This window comes from Orbicella franksi, chromosome 5 (assembly GCF_964199315.1).
Source record: "Orbicella franksi chromosome 5, jaOrbFran1.1, whole genome shotgun sequence".
NCBI classification, from domain to species: Eukaryota; Metazoa; Cnidaria; class Anthozoa; order Scleractinia; family Merulinidae; genus Orbicella; species Orbicella franksi.
This window is the reverse complement of record NC_138149.1, coordinates 32,882,191-32,903,282: the sequence shown is the minus strand read 5'-3', so window position 1 is coordinate 32,903,282 and position 21,092 is coordinate 32,882,191. Positions and strand designations below refer to the sequence as shown.

General features: G+C 38.1%; 1 protein-coding gene across 2 annotated transcripts; it reads left to right on the top strand.

The window, feature by feature from the left end:
* Positions 1-274: 274 nt before the first annotated feature.
* Positions 275-21,080, top strand: LOC145488340 (extended synaptotagmin-2-like). Of its 2 annotated transcripts, none has more exons than XM_081467181.1 (24): positions 275-427; positions 7,673-7,714; positions 8,691-8,828; positions 9,136-9,212; positions 10,902-10,968; positions 11,352-11,441; positions 11,858-11,913; positions 12,685-12,802; positions 13,039-13,138; positions 13,298-13,368; positions 13,488-13,573; positions 14,255-14,303; positions 14,422-14,511; positions 14,888-14,968; positions 15,097-15,171; positions 15,557-15,643; positions 16,333-16,482; positions 17,195-17,322; positions 18,172-18,219; positions 18,341-18,421; positions 18,598-18,732; positions 18,887-18,992; positions 19,588-19,637; positions 20,076-21,080. In XM_081467181.1, the coding sequence occupies exons 1-24, from the start codon at positions 386-388 to the stop codon at positions 20,113-20,115; spliced, it is 2,007 nt and encodes a 668-aa protein (XP_081323307.1). In that variant the 5' UTR covers positions 275-385; the 3' UTR covers positions 20,116-21,080. The 2 variants fall into 2 exon arrangements, with proteins under 2 accessions (XP_081323307.1, XP_081323306.1); XM_081467180.1 differs by lacking the exon at positions 275-427 and adding an exon at positions 4,321-6,048.
* Positions 21,081-21,092: the final 12 nt, after the last annotated feature.

The window sequence follows — 21,092 nt, the reverse complement described above, 5'->3', positions numbered from 1 at the left end:
ATTTATTCGTTGTCACAGCCAATATTCAATTGCTTCTCGATTTTAAAATCGATTTTAAAAATCCGAGGTTTTTAAATTGAACAAGTGATATGTTTTACTGCGAGGTGTGAGAGAAGTCTGAGTTTTCAAGCAGACATGTTTCCAGAGTTGCAAATATGAAACTCGCGAAAGAAGATTTCTCATTGGCTGAGATCCTTTTATCGTCGGCCAATCTTTTACCATTAAAAACTGTCGTTTAGCATATAGATTACATAAAAGCTTTTCGCTTCGCTTTTGCATATCTAGAACCAAAACAACCTCGCTCGTGACTGCAAGATTCGAATGCTCGCCGAGCCGTTTGCAACTGATCGTGAACTCATTACACTCTTCGACGATATCAAAGAACATGGCCAGTTGGAAAGTTGAAAGCTCTGGAAGAGATTCCATGGTAAACTTCCTTGTGACGTTTTTATGCATTTAATTTCATTGTATTTTCTTAAATCGTCTCCGCGACGGCAAGGCTCTGACCCCATCGGGTATATTTTTCGCTATGCTAGTTATTTTTTTTCTTTTAGTTCAAAGCGGCCAAAAAAGAATGAAACGGAGGAAGACAAAATGACGAAACTTGTTCGCGATGCAGGAGCCCGCGCGCAATTTTTCGCTTTTGTGGCAACACTCCTAATAGGAAAGGGCAAAATATTATGCATTATGTTTACATACTAGTTGAGGCAAATAGCTGCCAGCTTAAATAATTTTTGATCTTTTGAGCTGGGTTTTCATTTCCCCCTTTGCAGCTGGTAAATAAAAATGCAAATTCTGTTTTATCTTCGATTTCCCACAAAGCAACACAGCTCGAAATGTAACCCCAAAGTAAACAAATTTCGAGCACGTAGCTTGTGACTCGATTGAAGAGCTTTTAAGACAGCTTTTCTTCTCATGGTGATTTTCCCGGAATTCACCGCAAAAGTCATTAACTTCAAAAAAGATAGGCTCCGTTATTTTCGCGTCATGATTTGCGCGAAATAAATTCCCTTGAAAAACGTTAATTAATTTTGATCATATATTCGTTTGTAGACAGACGATACGCTAAATTTTGTAACTGATGCTTTCTGGTTGTACAGATTTTGCACAAGAGGTCAACCGTAAAATGATTTAGACTAAAAAGCTGCCGGTGGTCACGTAGTTTTGATAATGGCCAAGAGATTATTGTGATGGCTAGCCTGCGAACAGGCTCCCATTGAGGACGGAAAGAAATTTCGGCGATCGCGAGACAAAAGAATTCGGAGAGCGAAGCGATCGGGGCGTTCGGGCTTCGTTCGGGCTCACCGGGAGTCTGTTCGCAGGCTATGTAATGGCAGATTGCGTGATGTTATGATTCGCAGCACGAGATGTAGCCTGCGTTTCTGGGGCCGACGCCTCGCCGTCTAATAGAATACAGGGACGACTGGCACTAGTTGGCGAACGACTCTAAACCTCTCTCCTGTGTAGAGGCTCCCTAGCTAGCTAGCTAGCTAGCTAGCTAGCTAGGGGAGGGGAAAGTGAAACTGGGAATGGGAAGGCAAAATTGGGATTGGGAAGGTGCGAGGGGAACGATAGGAAGATGGAAAGGGTGGAGCAATATGTTTCTGTCGTAAAATTTATTGAAAAAATCAGCGGGAGTCGATTGCAACGTGTTTGTTTCGTTTTCCATGAAATAAGTCGACTGCCGATCTTTATATGCTAGTGTTGATGGCATCAAGAGAATATGGCATATAAAAGGAAATTCTTTCTGAACGTCAAAATATAAAGGAGGTACGAAATATAGGCGTTTGTGTTTCATTGCCACAGGGATTCAAACAACGGTGAAGTAACAAGAAAGTCACGTAAATGATTTTCCCTGAATTAAAAAAAATGTAATCAAATAGAAATGCAGTGGCGGATCTAGGGGAGGGGGACGGGGGGGGCCCGGGTCTCCCTTATTTTGGGTAAAAAAGAATCGCAGAAGAAAGAAAAGCCGGCGTGGAAAGCAAAAGAAGAAACCGCCCTCCCCCCACTCCTTAGCTCAAGGTCTGGATACCGCCCCCCCCCCCCGCCCCTTAGCTATAGACGTTTGGGTTAATATTTCCACCGTTTAGAGAGTTTTAGAACAGGACGCTCATCCAAAGTCTAAGGGTGGCTTTGATTCAAATATAAATGGTTTTATTTATAAAGTTCAAATATCAAAATTTTGAATGTCAGTGACAAAGTAAAGTTTCCCTTCTTCCATTTGCCTCCCTTTTAGTAAGTGACTTTTAAATTTGCAAATCCCTGTTTGATTTTCTGTGTACATTAATGGGAAAAAGCTGGGCCGTTTCTTTTGATTTTTTAAGGCTCCACAAATCGCTATTTGTTTTCAAATTAAACTGACCTCCCCATGGCGGCATGGCCATTGCAACAAATTTGTTTCAACTCAATCTCTTTCACGACACATTGCATAACATTTACACAGCTTCGGTTGCTAACAAAACAATTTTCCCCGAGTTCCTTACAAAATACACGTATTTACTTTATTCAAATTCTGTAAGCATTATCTTGTTATTTTGTTGTTTTTTCAGTTCAGTTTCTGCTTACCTTAATTCTGCTTAATTTGCGTCAAACACAAAAGAATCTGTAGTTTCGTAACAACGAATCGACTCTAACCATCACTGCAAAGTTCCGAACTGGATAAAAGTAGTTCGGTTATTGAGCTTTTGTTGCAGTTGTTGTTTACAGTGTATCATTTGGGGGGATAATTTGGAACTTGAATGCCTAATTTCTTTGTTTTTATTCACCTAATAAGTTTTCCTTTATCTGGAATCAAATACCTACCTGTCAATTCGTTACTGGTTGTAGCGGAGCTAAAAAGAAATTTTAAACCACGTTGTTTACACAGAAGTTCCCTTTGCATAATGAAAGTGAATTTTAGGTGCTGTTTCATTCATTGTTTGAGCGCAGCTTTGCATTCAACATGATCGGTCCAGATCGCTGCCATTTCACCCTTGTATCTTTATTAACAGTTTCATCTTTCATTCCTGATGCTTCACCACTTAAACCCAACTATACGGTTAGTGCAAAGTGTGCAATTTTAACAAACCACTTTGAGTCAGTTTCTGGCTTTCAGTCTCCTCACATCCTTACAGTTATTCGAAGTTTTACAACTTAGTTACTCTTTATACAACTATATAGAGATATCATCTTTAGTTTACTTATTAATTTCCTTTAAATTATCACTTAGTTGTTTAATGTGCATCTTAATCATGCACGAAAAAGGGGTTTCAGTAGACTGGTGGAATTTAATTGGAACTTAAGAGATCATGTGTAATCCAAACTGTCGACTCAAATGAAATCACCGTCAACGCAAACGCACTTTATTGGGTTTTATGTACAATTAGCACACCTGATGAAAACGGACTCTTAACTGTGTAAAGGTAGTTTAATTGCCCTCTCAGTTCTCTACTGGAAAAATCCGAGGTTAATCCTCACATCTCTCAATCTCGATCCACGTGATTCACTTCTTTTGTTTTGCCTTTGTCCCCAAGCCTTGGGACCCGGGAAATTGCCAAAATTGTCCACTACACACAAAAATGAAAACTGTTTGGTCAATAGCTGGATTTAGTAAGGCCGTGAGATGGGTATGGAAGCATTTTTACACCAACTTCTGTTCCATGCAAGAAGCGCAGGAACAATTCACGTTCAGTCACTTCTATTGCGTTTTATAGAATTATTGCGGGAAGATGAATCACAAATCCGCAAAAAATCAGTCAGTGACGATCAGCGAAATTACGACCTGTAGTAGTAAACCAATTTCTTCATTAGAGGGACTGGCATTTTTTGACAGGTTGAATTGTAACCTGTTTGGATACAGATGACAAATATTCTGAGATGATTTATTTTGGTTAATCGCTATAATGTGCTCTTGTTCTGTTGTTTTACCTCTTGCTTTGAAACGGTTTTCTTTCTATATGCAAAAATTTCATCTCTGTCAGGAGCCTAAGTAATCGTCTCTTGTCCTCGAGCAGGTGTTACTCTTATTACCCGATGCTCCTTCATAACCTCGCCTCACCGCCACCACGCACACTACGGCAGTGCACCATTTATGCCAGTTTGCCAAACGTCAACTGGAGCCTGGGGCGATTCCCAAGAGGAAACTAATCTGGGATTGGCTCAAGGTCTACTGATCCCCGAAAAATATTCCATTCAAATGTGACGGAACACAAATATTACCTGTGCAAATAAGACTGAAATTTTAAAGATTTTTTGCCAGATCGATTAGGGTGCTTTCTTTTTAGTTTCATTGCGTGCAGCCTTAAAAGATATGTTTAGGGAGGGAGGGAGGTAAAAACATTAACGTTCTGTCCTGTAACCCTAAATAATCCTAAATTTATAATACTAAATACGAGGACGAATGTCCCCGCCCCGGGGTTCTTCAAGCAGTCAAGCCCCGTGATTATAATTTTTAATGCAGTTTACCATTGAGCTACAATGGGTTATTTGAGTTGGTTTTCAGACACGATTCAAAGAGAGACGGAAGAAATCAGTACTACAAACAATACATGGATCAAAATCTCAACTGTCAAGAGACACTGGACCTGTTGGCTATTTCTCGGGGACTTCTTAGTTACCAAGAAATAGGAAGCACAGCCAGCCACATCGTTAATATTACTAGAACTGTTATGTTTTGGTTTTGGCGTTGAATTCGTTTCTTCGATTTTTTTTTCGTCTTTGCCTTATTCACATTATCTTTTACACGTGCTTTTGTAAAGGCTTGATGGTGACCGTCGCTCATTGGTCAGTTTTCAGCCAGCTCTGTCTGCAGCTGTTGTCAGCCTGAGAGAAAATAACACGAATTATCAAGCACCTACGTTTGATGGACTACCAAGTCTGCCTAAAATTAAGACCAGAATCGAGGATAAATTAAATGGTAGCTAAAATGACAGAACCCTAGCTGATCAATAATTATTTCTAAAAAACGGCAAATCCATTTGATGTAATTTATTCTCAGTTTATCAAACCGATGACAATCGCTGGCTGCGGGATATGCGGTTAAACTAAGCTTTACTCTTTTCAGTGAATTGATGGGATCTTGCCAAGAAAATAATATATTAATACCTTTATGCCCATTCTCAGTTCTTTCCAGTCAGGTAGACTATAATACCGCAAAAATTGGCATTGTTTCCAGTTTGATAACTCAGTTTATTTCTTTCACATTAAATACTTGACGGAAACAAAGGGTTAAGCAGGTGCACAAACAGAAAAGTTCTTCGGCGACATTGAAAATTGAACAAGAGTTTTGAGCGGGGAATCTTTTGGCTTTTGCTTACTCAGGCTTGTTGATCCCAAGCTGAGACCTGCATTCTGGGTGTGTACCTTAACATTTCGATAAACAACGTGTCTATTGGGCGAAAATAGTAAACCAACGGAGCGTGCGTGTTGTCACTGCGTGTGTTTATAATATTTATTGGCCACTGGCCAGGCGTACAGATCCATAGACAGTTTTCTCGCTAAAAGCAGGTGTCACGAGTACAAGAAGAGGCGCTTTTCCAGTCGTAGCCTTTTCACCCGCGAAAAGTCGTGTTCCGACGTCCCATTGTTCTATTGACACGTCTCACTCACATGATTAGCATTTGAAAGCGTTTCCGATCTATTGAACTGGGTTCTGGTGCAACAGCGAGCTCAAACCGAGGTAAGCTCTTGCTCGGAGTCGATTCGCAGATGGCGACGCCGATAGAGGAGCAGAAGCAAGATAATCCCGCTGAAAAGCAGGCAAAACCCGGGGAAGAGACGGCCACCACGGCTCCTCCACAAGATGAACAGAAGAAAACAGCAAAGAAGACAGAGCTGGCAATTTTAAACTTTGTGATCAAGTATCTGAGGCTAGTCGGTGGCGCGTTGTTGATTTGGTTTATGGGTTGGCTCGGGTTGAGTTATGTCTGGCTCATTTGTGGGTTTTTCGTCTACGTTTTATGGCGTATGAATCAAGATGAACGAAAGACTAGGAGGGAAGCGTTTAGAGAAGCTACAGAACGTGAACACGAAGTTGTCGAGGCGCGAATGGAAGATCTGCCATCTTGGGTAAGGAAATGTAGAATTCGCGTTGTAGCTTAATCAAACTTTGCCGTGTTTGCAGTTCTAAATTCAAGCGCAGTTCTTGAGAGAACAAGAACTTAATGTTCACAAGACAAATATAGTTTCTTTCTCTCAGACCTGAGGCTTGCAATTTTTGAATGTTTTGTCTCGGAATCGCGAACAAGCGAGCTAATACATGAATTGGATAAGTTAGCTCCTGTCAGGAAATTCTTTGTTTGAATTTTCTCCTCAGTTAAGCTTAACCCTTATGTTTTAAAAGCGAGCTTTAATAGATTATTTGCCAAGCATTTGTTTGAATACTTTCTAGCTGGGCAAAATTTGTTAAGTTGCATTCGACTAGGACTTAAAAGTTTATGCTGGAAAACCATAATTTCATTTAGGCGTGGTTCGCAGACGTACTCTCTCGAAAGTTCGTACAGAATTTGGTTACGGTCAATTTATATAGGTTTTCCTTTCCTAAAAGCCATCGATTTAGAACTTAGCACAGGCATAGTCAGAAAACAACATGAAAGCTTTGAGATGATAATAGCGACACTTAGGAACAGTCACTTAATGGGATATTATAAACATGTCGAAGTATTTCATCTGCATCTATTCACTGATCACGCTTTGTATTCAATGGCGATAAGCCCCATAGTTTGTTTCTTTGGTTGGAAAATACGGCAGAAGTGTAACTCTGATATTCCGTTAAAATAACCGTTAAAATCCTACAAGTCCCGACAAATTACTATGGAAACTTTCTAAAACTTGCTTAGTATTAATCGACGTTTGGTAAAGTCTTTAAACAACAAGGAGTCATAAAATATTTAAATCTGGGATGATTATGTCTTGGGGGCTAATAAATACCAGTGTCTGTTAACGTTTTCCTAAGAGACACCATGTTGTCTGTCATTCTACAAAATTTATATATTTTTTCTTACCCAAGAAAATTAAAAAGTTAATGATATTAGTAACAAGATACATACTGGCGTAATATTTTATAACTTTGAATATTAAATTCAGAGTTAATGTGGTAACATTATCATATTGATAAACCCTTTGGTTGTTTTTCCCTTCAAGTTAAGTCTTACAACATCATCGCTCTTATGTGAACTCAGAAAAGAGAGCTTATGTTTCCTGGTGTTAAGGTGTTGGAAAGTAAAATTAAATGCTTCCATAAATTGCTTGAGGCAGCATTTTGAAATCATTTACAGTGTAGTTCCCTCGTTGGCTAGCTGTGTGTTTGTGGTATTTTTCTGCATGCAGCTGATACTTTACATTTTACATTAAAAACGGTTTATTTAAATACAACGCTTACAATTAACTGACGGTTGTCACATTAGATGGCAAGTGTCCAATACAAGGCTAGACTCTGAGATCTTGGTATTTTAACATTTAATTGCAGCTGCCATGCACTCGAAAACTCAATAAGAATACAGAGTTGTGTACTTCTGTCATCTTGTCATTCTGTGTCTTTATCTGTGTTTTTTTTTTTTACACAGTCGAAGACAAATATGTCATGAAACTCTTTTGCAAAAAAAACTTATAACAGAAGATTATCCCTTTTGACTGACATTGCCTCAAATATACAGTCACCATGAAAAAATAAATCCGTTTGTTATTCTTCCAGGTTTTCTTTCCCAATATAGAGAGAGCGGAGTGGCTCAATAAGGTAAACTTCTAGTTTTGATCAGTTGGTAGATCGATTACACATACATTTAATATTTCCTGTGAAGGCATAGTGTTGAAATCTTTTAGTATATGTTCCTTCATTCCTCTCCCTACTCAGGTGGGTAGCAGAAAACTGTTGGGACAACTGAAAAATGCTGGGAAGTAACCTGTGATTGATTAGCATTCCATCCAGGGGGAGTAGAAATCCCAGGGGTACTCCCTTATATGGGCTATACAGTTACGTGCAGCCTGAAAGGGAATGGTTTTTTCCAGCCATTTTTGGTCATAAATAGGGTATGGTTTTTGCACTCTACTCTTGCATTGGGTATATATTTTAGGAGAAGGTACTTTTTCATCATAATTTAGCCATAAGGCCATCAACAAAAGCCCTTCACAATGCCTTTAGCAGCGGTCTGAATTAGGTAACTAATTAAGCGTTCTGATATTACATGATGGTGCAATTTCGCACAATCAGCCTCAGATCGCATCAGATCACACAATTCATGAAAAATCACATAATTCACAAAAAACCGGACAATTTTAACAAAATATACCATTAGTTAACACTTTATCTGGAAAAAGTCCATGTGATCCACACATTGTTTCAAGATGATGTGCTTTTGAAAAAGCCTCAAAATTTTGTGTAATTTCTGTTGTTGTTTTTTTTAACACACCCTGTCAGAAGGTCTGATTATAAGACAGGTCTGAAACAGGGTATTGATTTAAGGATCTGGTTTTCATGGAGTTAATAATTGTCTGGTCATTAATAGGGTAGGGAAAATCACAGATTTTGGTCTTTAATGGGGTAAGGGTTTTGGAAAGCTGGCCACACACACCCACCCAATTTTTGTAAGAGTACCTCTCCCAGGAAGAAATATTCAACTGCTGCTTGTGACAGAAACTAGAGTCAAGAGCTGAGAGCTATGAGCCAGTTATGTTCACTTTACTTACTGTACCAATGTCTCTTCCCACCTCAGATGCTGGTTCAACTATGGCCATACATCAATGACATGGTTGTGAAGATTTTAAAAGAACAAGTTGAACCAGAGATTCAAAAGAATGTGCCAGGCTTCCTCAGCTCCATCCACTTTGAAGAAATCTCTCTTGGTGAAGTGGTAAGTCAAACACCCACTCTGTACATTCTTAAGCCCAAAACTCTGAGGGTTATTCAAAATGCTACTTCTATAGTCAATATGTTTATAGGGGAACGGTAAAGATGCAGAATTTTTGCAACTATTAGACAACTCTCTGATGCTTTTTGTTTCAACTAGCCCTACCATAATGCAAACAGTGAGTTAAGTGGAGTTTGAAATTGCCAGAGAGCAGAGAGAACAAACACAAAACATGACAACTCCTCTGTTGACCACTCCATGAAGGTTGCATTAACCTATTATATATACAACATGTTCTTTTCTTCTGCAGCCTCCTCGTATAGGTGGAATCAAGACGTACACCCATAATGTCGACCGTAATGAGATCATCATGGACATTGATTTGATGTGAGTATGGCTCATCTGACTGCTAAGGTTTAGAAATTATTAACACCCCAGCTGTTTTTTTCCTAAAGATGGTGATAGTTTCATCTCTCATGATGATGAATATCAAATGCTGAAAATTTCAGAAGTGATCATTTTTAGTGCAGAGTGTGCTATTGGGATGGTTATGGGGGTTGCCTGCCGCTAAGGAACTAAGGCGCTATGGCGCTATGGCGCTATGGCCCTATGGCGCTAAGGTGTAAACTTTAATGTTTGTTTAATTAATTAATTTCAATTAATTAATTAGTCTAGAGGCAAGGAAGTAGTGGGAGTAGGGTGGGAAAGGTACATGTGTACTCTACGTAAAACACATTCCATCGCCGTCGCTTAACTTTGAACATCGCAAAGCTATATATTTGTTTCAGGTAACCCCTTGCTCTCCTTGTGGTACCATTCTCCTTAGAACAAAACTAATTTGCCCTAAATGCATGCGTAGATTAGTTAGGGTTCGTGGCTTCTATATTAGGTGAAGGATACATTGCATACGGAATCACGCACAAATGTTGAGTGGTTTTCCTTATGGTAGAGCTCAACATGTAAGACGCATGCGTTCTAGCATTGTTAGTGTTATACACTATCTTTACACGCAGTATTTTATATATCGTGTCATGTGACCAAGGACGGCAGTTATTTTTCAGGTAGTGCCAATTGTCCCTTTTTATTGCAAAAGTGAAACGTTACTGTGGCTGCGTAGCTTTTAGAATTACAAACAGGTCGGTTCAACAAATATCATCTGCTGTTTTCAATCTACAATAGTGTGCTTGTCAGGGTTCAAATATATTGCTTCTCCTTAGCGACTTGTTTATTTCTTGCCTTAATTGTGTCTGTAAGAGAGACCAAAAAGTTCTCAAATTAGTGGCTTTAATACTCCGCAAATTGTAAATTTGTAACAAAAGAAACCAGGAAAATGCTCAAATATTGCTGCAGACGCCGTGGCACCTAATGAAAGTTCAAATTAATTTAATCAGTCTTTGAGGAGACTCATTCATATCGGCCAAGTAGCGCTGTTTATCTTCAATACTTTTCGTTGAAAAGCTTCTCAGCCATCAATATCGTTGTGTGTTAATTTTGAATTGTTTTATTGTTAACAACAAAGGTGGCAACAGAAAAAGAAAGTGGTATTTCGTGACTATCTGATAATTAAATTAGTTCTTGTTCATCGGTAAAAATTTGCATTTTTAGTAAAACATCGTCTCTGTTCCGTTTCTTCATCACTACATCAGATATTTAACTTTCTTTCATTTATCTCCAAAAAACAAGGACATCTTCCGTATGTTTTGGAGAAAACAGGGGTTTCATATTACATGGCTTTGCGAGGAAAACAAAAGTATCAAGTTACAAAGTTGGCGTGAAGAGCTAAATTGTCACGTTTGCTGCTTCAGCGTATTGTTGAATTTAAAATGAACGAAAATCAACTTAAAGCACCAGTAGTAATTAATTTGTGTGTAATGTTTGGACCTTGAATGAAAATACAACCTTGAAACATACACACTGCAAAGGGGAAAAGCCGTAGCAGACTACCAAGGTAGACACAAACCGGAAGTGAACCGAGTAGAGGTGAGTACTTATGGGACTACTGTACCAGAGCTATCAATTGCGCTCTGCACTATCTGAGATTGTCTCACTAGTCTTTGTGTGTTTTGTTCACCATAGTTACGCTGGTGATGCAGACTTTAAGCTGGCTGTCAAAGGGATTGCTGTAGGCATTGAGGATCTCCAGGTAAGACAGTAGCTGAGTGCCATGCATTTCACATCTTGTTCACATGGTTGCTACATGTCAAGAACTGGGCAGGGGGGATTCTTCAAGGTCAGGAAAAGTTAGGGAATTGTATTTTGAGTCAGGAAAAACTGACTTTTTGAAGGAAAGACTGGGAAGAGTGAAGTTATAACACCATTGGTTTAATACCACCGAAGGGTGGAAGAATCATTTCAGGTCACTGTGATCTAAACAATGGAAAACGAAGGGATGTGGTGAAGAGATTACTGTAAGAGGAGGCTGGAGGCAACCACTATATCTGACATTAAGCAGTTATTGGTCAGGGAAAGTCGGAAAACATTGGAGACTTTTGGAAACTGATTGCATCTTCTTTTTGTCTTGTGCAGATTCGTGGAAGCCTGCGTGTGATCCTGCGCCCCCTTATTCCAGCAGCTCCTCTCGTAGGTGGAGTCTCTGTTTTCTTCCTCAACAGACCGGTAAGTTGTTCGTACACTGTAAGAGTTCAACAAATTCAAATCAGGGATTCCTGTTACTCTTTCCTGAAACTGAAGAGGAAATGAAACTGTGAAAATGGCATACATGTATTTTTGATCAGGCTTTTAAAAGCTTGTGTAACATTGTCTAGGGACAAACGTTTATGATGACGATCCAAACTAGCAGAGTTTATAAGCAAACAGCCTACTTGACTGTTGCAAGTTTTGAGCTAAAAATACCACACCTGATCTCAAAACCTAGAATGTCCTGGTAATCCAAAACTGGTTGGGAAAGTTGTGATTTTGGGATGGCCGAGAGAGAGCTCATAACAGGAGCAAGAGGAGAATGGAAAGTACTGATTATCTACACAAGTAGTATTGTTTATTGCAATATGTTGATTTTAATGTTTTTTCACCAGGACATAGACTTCGATTTAACCAATTTGGCAAATATTCTTGATATCCCAGGTCTAAGGTATGTTTGATTTAATCTGTCAGGGGGCATGAAGCCAATCCCTAGCATATGTCTTTCTAGTTTCAAAATGAACAAACAAAACTTGGCACTTGAAATTGTTTTTATTATTTCAATCATTAAAATTAAAAATATAAAACCTGATGCTGACTGGTTTGGAGCTACTGTACACTTCAGGTTCAGTTAGTCGAAGGTTGACTTCCTCTAACCGGGGGTTAAATTTCAAACTGGGCCTCATTTTGTTTTGTTCAAGAGCATTTTCTCTGATAATTTTCTCTGTTCTTTTTAGAGCATCCAACCATCAAATTGTAGACAAAAAGAGTTAAAACGAATTTGCTTTTAAAGCTTTCATATCTGAATTTGAATTTCGCAGTAACCCTGGGTTATCTTAACGCAGCTTTGAACAACCCGGGCCAGAAGATTAAGAAAAGTTGATTACTATTACTTGTCCGTCCTTGGGACAATAAGAATAAAATCTGTGTAATTGAAATGCAATGTTTGGTTAATAATGATGTTTCACAGTGCCAGCTTGAACTGTTTTGGCATACAGTTGAACCTGTGATGGACTTGTATCTCATTTGAGAGATTAGGAGAAAACAACACTCAGAGCACGGAAACTGTCAATTCTTCTAGTGATGGGCTGTATAGTGGTAGTTAGTGAGAGCCTACTGTACATGTATGTAGCTGTGGCTGGGCCATAGACGTACTTCTCCGGAATATATGGGTCAAAATGAATAATATTAATTATCGTTTTGTTTTGTTGTTTTTTTTCAGTGACATTATCCGTGGAGTAATCGATGATGTCGTTGCTGGATTTGTGGTTCTTCCTAACAGGATCACGGTTCCTCTGACCAATGTTGATCCTTATGAACTCAAATACCCCTTGCCTGACGTAAGTTCTGTTGTGTCTAGTGTCTTATGTCAAACTTACAAGTTCTGCTCCATTTGGATGTTTAGCAACACTCTTTAAGATTCGTTTCTCCCATCTTTGAAAATCAATCAACTTTCCTGGAGAAAAGTTATGGTTATGTGCAGAAAAAGGAAAAGAGAAATGAATTCAGGAGAACATGAAGAAAGGTTAAATCCATTGTTCTTTATTTTGCTGTGGACTTTATTTCCATTTGTTAGGGAGTTCTTCGAATTGAAGTTTTGGAGGCTAAAGATCTGGTCAAGAAGGATATTGGCGTTTTTAAGAAAGGCTCTTCTGATCCATATGCCATACTCCGAGGTATGTCTGACTGCTCTCTCTCATTACCACCTTCCTTTATTTGTAGATGTTGACATTCTTCTTTCCATAAAATATTTAATAGCATTATCATCTTAAGCAGCAACCATTTAGATATCAGTTGAATTTTATTTTATCATTCATTATTTTCTTTTTTTTTAGTGGGAGCCAAGAATTTCCGCACACAGACAAAGGACAGCACACTGAACCCAGTCTGGAATGAAGTATTTGAGGTATTGTAACTGTTAATGTTTACCCAGACAGCTGATTACTGAAAGTTATTGCACCACGTTTTGTGCAAATGCCTGATGTTGATTTATGAATACCGTTGTATTATTCTTAATTTGCACAGGCTTTTGTTGATAACTCTCATGGCCAGAAAATAAAGATTAGTGTCTTTGATGAAGACAAGGCATCTGATGATGAGTCCCTTGGAACGTAAGTTATCACGTTCTATACTTGTACCATTGTTTTAGTTTTATTCTATTTGGAGTGGTTTTCCAAAGTTGTTGCTCTCTGGATCAAGAATTACATTCTAATACTGGCAGTATCTTGGTGTCATGTTCTTTCATACAAAACTGTCTTAATTGACATTGGATTATAAAGTTAATGAATCTTGGCACAATGGAGATCGTGGATATTTGTCAGAAAAGTTGAGGACTCTCATAGGAGAGCAGACAGAAGGAAAAGAACGTTGTGTAATTGTACTGCAGTGTTCCAGAGAAGTGACGGGTCTCAGGTCAAAAACCCTGCAAGATCAGCTACATGTACATGACCTGACCAATTAATAAACAAAATTATAATGATTTGGTGGGAGCAGTGGGAATTGACTTGTTGGAATTCCTTGTTGATACCCTGCCTTGAAAACTTATCTGGATCCCTGGTACTGACTCTTGTGTATCCTGGTACTGTCACCTGGGAGGTGCCACCTTCGGGTATAGGAAAAATATTAGGCTGTAAAACAGAAGTTCATGGCATGTAATTAGAAAATGAATTCCATGGCCACATCATTAGAAAAGTCAGTGATGGTGAATACTATCAGCATAAAGTAACTGACTACAGCTGTACATAATTATTTCGTGTTTTCTTGTTGATTAATTCGTTTTTATTATTTTGTAGTGTTGAAGCTGACATTGCTACTATAGTCCAACAAGGCAATGTTGACCTGGTCAGTTTGGAATCATTTGATAGGACTCTGTTGTTTTTGAACCAGTGATCATTTATATGCTGTTTGAATTTATCTGTATTGAAACAAGGAACTAAAACTTTGTTAATTTACAATACAGTGGCTTCCACTCGAGAATGTTGAAAGTGGTCAGATCAACCTGCGATGTACTTGGTTCACATTGACTCCCAAACCTGAGGACCTGTCACCAGTAAGTGGGCATAAATTCATGTTAGAACAGTTGAAGAAACCGATGTGGGAAAACTGGTCAAAAGTAAAGCTGGTGGCTTGCCAAATTTTGAGAGAAAGTCAGTTGTAACAGTGGGCTTGTCAGTGCTTATTTGTTGTTGTTGTGTTGTCTGATTGCAATCAGTGTCTCAAGGGTCCCAAAGATGATTAAAGTTGCTTATGGGAGTGGTTACTTTGGGAACTTTTAATGCAGAATTTTATGTGGTATTTCAACAGCTTAGTTTAGGGGCAGCTAGGATAGATAACCATATCCAGGGGAGCTGATAAAATATGAGAATAGTTGCAAGAAGAGCTTCAGCTTAATTTCCTGTTTGTTTGTTTGTTTGTTTGTTACACAGCCTGAGCAAGCCGTACTGGGAGAGGAGATGTTAGCTACAGCAGTCTTGTTTGTGAAGCTGGATTCTGCCAAGAATCTTCCTGTAAGTGTGCAAGCATGTTTCTAATAACTGACCTTAGAAAACAGGTGCAATCAAAATTTTTGACGGCATTTTCCATGTGCAAGTTAGTTCTTGATCTTCAAGATATATTCCTCTCTTTTGATTTTCAGATCACAAATCCTGCACGCGGAACAACAAGTCCATTCTGCAAACTTACTGTTGGAAATATTACTCTCCAGAGCAAGGTATCGCTTAATATTCTTTACTTGTTACTCTGTCTGTATAAATTACAATAAACTGTGGTTTTGAGCTAAGGGATACTGTTTTGGACAACAGAGACCATTCCCTGTGTTTCTGTTGAGCTTTTGGTACCTGATCTGAAGTTTAGGAGAATCAGAAAAGATGCAAGTATTTTCATAACTTGATGGGGACATGAAAATGTGTTTTCCATTCTTTTGAAAAATGTCATCAAATTGAATCCGTATGGAAACAGCTCATGCAATAGTTATGAGAGAGAGAACAGCTTTTGGTGCATGCATGTGCTCTCAGAGTATTTTCTATCAAATGTGTTGTGGTGTAATGCAGATATATGGTCATAGCGTTTGATAGTAACTGTTTTTGTTGTTTTAGACCATTCAGGATTCTAATAGCCCTGTGTGGGAAGAACCATTCCGCTTCATGATCCATGATCCAAAATATCAGGAGCTGGATATTGAGGTATGTACACTTTGTAATTCTCTCTCTAGATTCCCAATGAAAAAGTAAATAAAAAAAAAAGTGAGCACTTTTGAAAGGAGAAGTTGTTGTCAATATGTACATGTATGTGTTCTAAAAACATTATTTTTTAGGCAATACCAGTAAGATTTGTTACCAAATTGTACATAATTTGGAGTTAAACAGTTATAGTGCCCTCTCTTGACAATTTCATAATTTGTGTACTGTGATAATTTAAATTGCATACTGTTGTATTTGCTAATAAATCAGAACAGTGTAGCTTCCACTGGATATTCAGTCCAGGGGCTCAATTTACGAAGCTCTCCCAAGTTAAGATGCATCCTAAGCATTGTTTCTCAATAATTATACTTAGGCTTTTGTATATTTCGAACAATACTTGCACATATTTATAAGTCATCTTAATATACTAGGGCTTCATGAATCTGGCCCCAGAACAATTAGGTACACACATCTCTGAAGAGATATCAAGAAAGGAAATCAACAGCCATCTTAAGAAATGTTAGAAGGCAGTTAAATAATACAGTCGCATTTTAGTTTATTTATTAAGTTGTAGCAATGTTAGTCAGTGAACTAAATTGATGGGCAGGAAGTCAAAATGTTGTCTCCTGATGAGTGAAAACTCAGATTATTACTGCAGTATATTTACCTGTTTCTCCTCTTCTCTTTGACAGATTATTGATGGAGGGAAGGAGAAAAATATTGGCAAACTGGAATTCCCACTGACTCAGCTTCTCAAGAGTGAGAATATGACAATTGAACAACCCTTCCCTCTGAAGGAATCTGGCCATAACAGCACTTTGACTTGCAAGTTTATGCTTAAGGTAAATTTTCTAGAGAACCTGTATCCCAAATCCTTCCAAAGGACTTATGTCTGAGCTTTGGCTATTATTGGCATTTAAATTTGAGCAATTAGTTTCAACAGACCAGTCTTGACATAGACTGCAAGCAGTCTCCCTTTTCTCACAAATCCGCTTGGAAGAACGCAAAGAAGAACGGAACAGAAGTGTACAGTCATGAACGTGTGAGTTTGAAATATGAAGCTACAAACCACAAGTAGCGGGGGCATCAGAAGATGGGTGAAAAGAGAGACTGCAGTGATTTTATACAGCATTTCTGAAGCCTGGGACTCTGGTGACGAAGTAATTCTATTGGTCAATCTACGAAGTTATGACCCACATCTGTCAGTATCCTTTATAAGTGACATGCAGTGCACGCCATTGTTAAGTTTGTCTCCTACTCCTTGATTCCTGTGGTTGGTGACATTTGTACATTTGCTGTTCTATTTCTATTTTCTATACTGACACAAACCATTTAACTTGGCTCTCAAGGTAACTTCAAAAGATTCGGCACACCCAGACAATTACAGTATATGAACTGTTGTTTGGTCTTAGGCAAGACTTATTACTCTTCTATTGTCCCCCTCCATTCAAGGAATTACAGTTTGAATTAAACTGAAGTTGTGTACCAGTAACGTCCAACACCATATTTTTTTTCCTGTTTGATGTCCTTAATTCCCTCATTTGTATTTTACAGGCCTTGTTTACAAGGGATGATGACACCTCAGATGAGGAAGAGGAGGATGAAGCAGAAGCACCTGACATAATTGGTGCTGATGAGTTGCAGGGTGGTGGTGTGAGTGAAATCCCAGGAAGTAAGCAAAGGTAACTCATCACTTAAGTGCTTACCTTCAAATCATGATTGCACACAGCAAAATTCAATACACTCTGGGCCAAATAGTTAACAAATTGATTAATAAGCTGTCTGAGAATTGTCTTTGAACAATATTTCAAGTTCCTGACTAATTCAAGGCAGATCTGCCTAAACCAGGGCTTTTACCAATATTTTTAATGTTACAATGTAATTCCCTGTATGTTTTAAAGGCCTTGATAAAAATTTAAAATACTTATTTGAGCACTACTGTGTGAACCTGTTACTAATATTCTCTAAACACGGGTATTGTAACTAATAAAAACCAATATTGTTACTGATCATGCATTATTACAGATTTCCTTTTCTCCAGCCTCCTCAGTACTTTCATGCAGAGCTTTGCAGTTGTCTAGAATGTGAATAAACGAGTAAATAAACTGAGATAATTGAATGAATAAATAGACACTAATGTAATAATTTAATAATTAATAAACTGATGCACTGGTAAATAAGGCAAAAGCAATCGTGTAAAGTAATCATATAATGGAAAGGCTTTATTAACTAAAGGACTGCTTCTCACTTTCACTTTCACTTTCTGGCTTAAACTTAAACTTAAACTTAATGTTTATTTGTTTAATAATTGTGAACTTAACACATTTAAGCTAACAGAAGTAATAAGCTTAAACTCTACTAACTACACTAATTTTCTCTTGATAGAGTGTAACGGACTTCACGCTGACTACTTTCACTAACCTTTCATTTAACTACTTCCCTTCCTCTGCATGCCTCAACCCTCACAGCCTTGCATCAGATAACGGTCCCCTAAAACACTGCATTTTTTTCTGCTTTTGTTTGGCTCCTAGCGAGGATAGCACTGTCAGACGAAGAAAACCAGCCCAAAAAGTTCAAAGGTTAGTCTTGGTGCTTGTGGAAATTAAGCTGCACTGTATTAGTGATGAGAAGTGAAGGTGTTTGGTCTCCTTGAAATTAATTTTCTCTATCAGAACTTTGTCATTTTTGTTATCTAAACAGGACAGTGTCTGGCGACATTCGCCTTACCACACGATACAACAACCAGGGGAGTAAGCTGGAGGTCATTGTTCACCAAGCAAGGTTAGTGAAGAGAAAAAACATGTTGTACCAAAAAAACATGAGAAATTTCTGGTGTTACCTTTTAGAGGGTTGCTACTTACAGAGCAAGTCACTTAAAATTTGTCATTATTTGCATAATATTCCATGAAGTAAAAGTTTCAGAATTTAATGGGTTTTTTTTTTATGATGATGTACAGGAACTTGCTGGCTTGTGATTCAGATGGTCTTTCTGATCCATATGTGCGAGCTTATCTACTCCCTGACAAGTCCCGTAGTGGCCGCAGACGAACTGATGTCAAGAAAAACACTCTGGAGCCTGTTTGGGATGACACGTAAGATTGAGCTATTCATTTTCGTGGCTGAGACTTTCATACCAGAGGTGCAGAGGCCTACGGCATGCCACTTTTTAGTGAGCATGTCATTCCTTTTAGCTGTTTTTCAGTAGCTCAATTTTGACCTACATTTTATTTGGCATCCATGCTTTAGGTTTGACTGGTTTGTTCCAGAGGACCAGCTGAAAGAGCGTACGCTAGATATCACTGTTAAGAATGATGTTTCATTCTTTTCAAAGAGCAAGACTTCTATGGGCCAGGTATTGGCAGTAATGGTGTATCATGTACAGTACGAATTTCCAGTTTGGTAGATAAACTGCTAAATGCTCAAAATCTTCACTCAAAGCAAGAGAATCTATATCTTGTGGCTTTTAAAAGACATTTACGGGACTGATGAATTGCTTCATACCCTGACCAGTGTTCCAAAGGCTGTTGATGAACAGGCTCCTGGTGTGACTACCACTCCCCCCCCCCCCCCTTCCTCCTTAGAGTAATACAAAGTAAGGCAAGATTTAAAATTAAGATTGCATTTCTTCCACTCCCCAAGAGGGTCATTTTCAGGACATGAGAAAGGTGGCAAATTAGAAAGGGTGCCTAATGAGGAAGGTAAGGGGAGGAAAATTTTCCAATCCTTAGTACTTATTGTTGTTGACCTGGACACAACAAAGCTATTGTTTTTTGGCGAGGGAGCATCCGGAGGAGAGGGTATTCTTATGCCTCAAACGCCAATGAAAGGCTACAAAATCTAAAAGTGAAGAGTCAACTTGTGAAAGTTAATGATAAGAGAAACATATTGGCAAGAAAAGGATTTGTACATGTGTTGACTACCATGTTAACAGTGTTATTGTTTGTTAGGTTCTGCTTGACCTTGGTAAGCTGGATATGTCAAAGGCCATTACTGACTGGTAAGAATTATTCATTTTTGTAATGAGCAAATGAACTACAGGTAAAATTAAAAGGAGTTGTAGTGGAGAATGCATTTAATGGAAGTGATCTCCAAAATCTTAACTGGTTCTGGGCTCTTTACCCAGGCTTGTTATTGGCAGAATTTACCTGTAGACTGGGGACAATTTTTGTCTGATGAGTAACTGTCCAGGGTCTAAAAATTTCAAGCAAAGGCTTAAGACAATCATTGATTTAAAACATAATCCTTTGGGACAGTATTTAAAACTTACTGCCATACAAAAGGTCATTTTGAAATGGATTGGCGGGAAGAGCATCTATTAGTGACAAACCATTTAATATTTAGATCAATTAAAAATGAACTGTTTGTATCTAGTGGCAAAAAAAAAAATTGTCAGCATCAACTTCTGAAGTGTGGTCATTTTTGTAACAATTTTTAGGTACATGTTGCGTGATGAGAAAAAGGAAGATGATGACTGAAAAAGTGAACCCATTTGTGGAGTTAAAAGACCAGAGCAGTGGATTAGTGAGGAAGCAACAGTTTACAGTAGCACATATAGTGGGAAAAATAAATAATCTGAAAAATATAAATCTGTGGTGAAGATTTGAGAGAAAACAATATGCAGTCCAGACCAGTGATTAAATTATCAGATTTGAGCAAGAGCGTCATAGTTCTGTAACTCTTGCCTCCCTTAAAGGTAATTTTAAACTAATTGTTAAGTTGGACATCAGACATAACTCTTTTGTTCCACATTATGTTTTCCTTTAAATTTATTTTCATTCACTTCCTTCATCTTGCCAAACTTGTTTTCAAAAGCTGACCTTTATTCAGCTCTGATGTTAAGTTTGATTTAATGTAATCCAATGCAGTCATTCCTCTATTTTCATTCTTTAGTACACGTGCCATAACTACTGTATATAAAAGAAAAAAGCATTTTTTGTTCGTAAATTATAAACTGTTAGGAGTTCTACGTTAAACAAGAAATGACCAGCCTTCAAGCAAAACGTTTTTATTACTAATTTATACAGCGAGTAGGTATTTTTCACCTGTTAAGACATGTATTGGTGTTAAATGCTAAGTATTTAAAAGTAATCAGAGGTTGTGTGGAAGTGTAAAAATATTCAACAAAATCTCCACTAGTGCTTTACATGTATTAATTAAATTTGCTAAAATGGAAGGAAGGAATTCTAACGGCTTACCTGTCTTGTACAACAAAAAAATAATTGCACACTAACTGCTAGTTATTGTAAACAATGGCATTTTAATATATTTTAAATGAATGCAGAATTTGGAACTATTATATCTGCTCATGCTCTGGAAGAGACAAGTGGCCGCAAATTTTCCAGTCACAATAAAAAAATACATGTAGCATTGTTTGGGTATTAAATAATTTTGTGCACATTTTTTAGAGGTAGTTATATGTGAACTGCTGGAGTAAATAATAAACAATATAAAG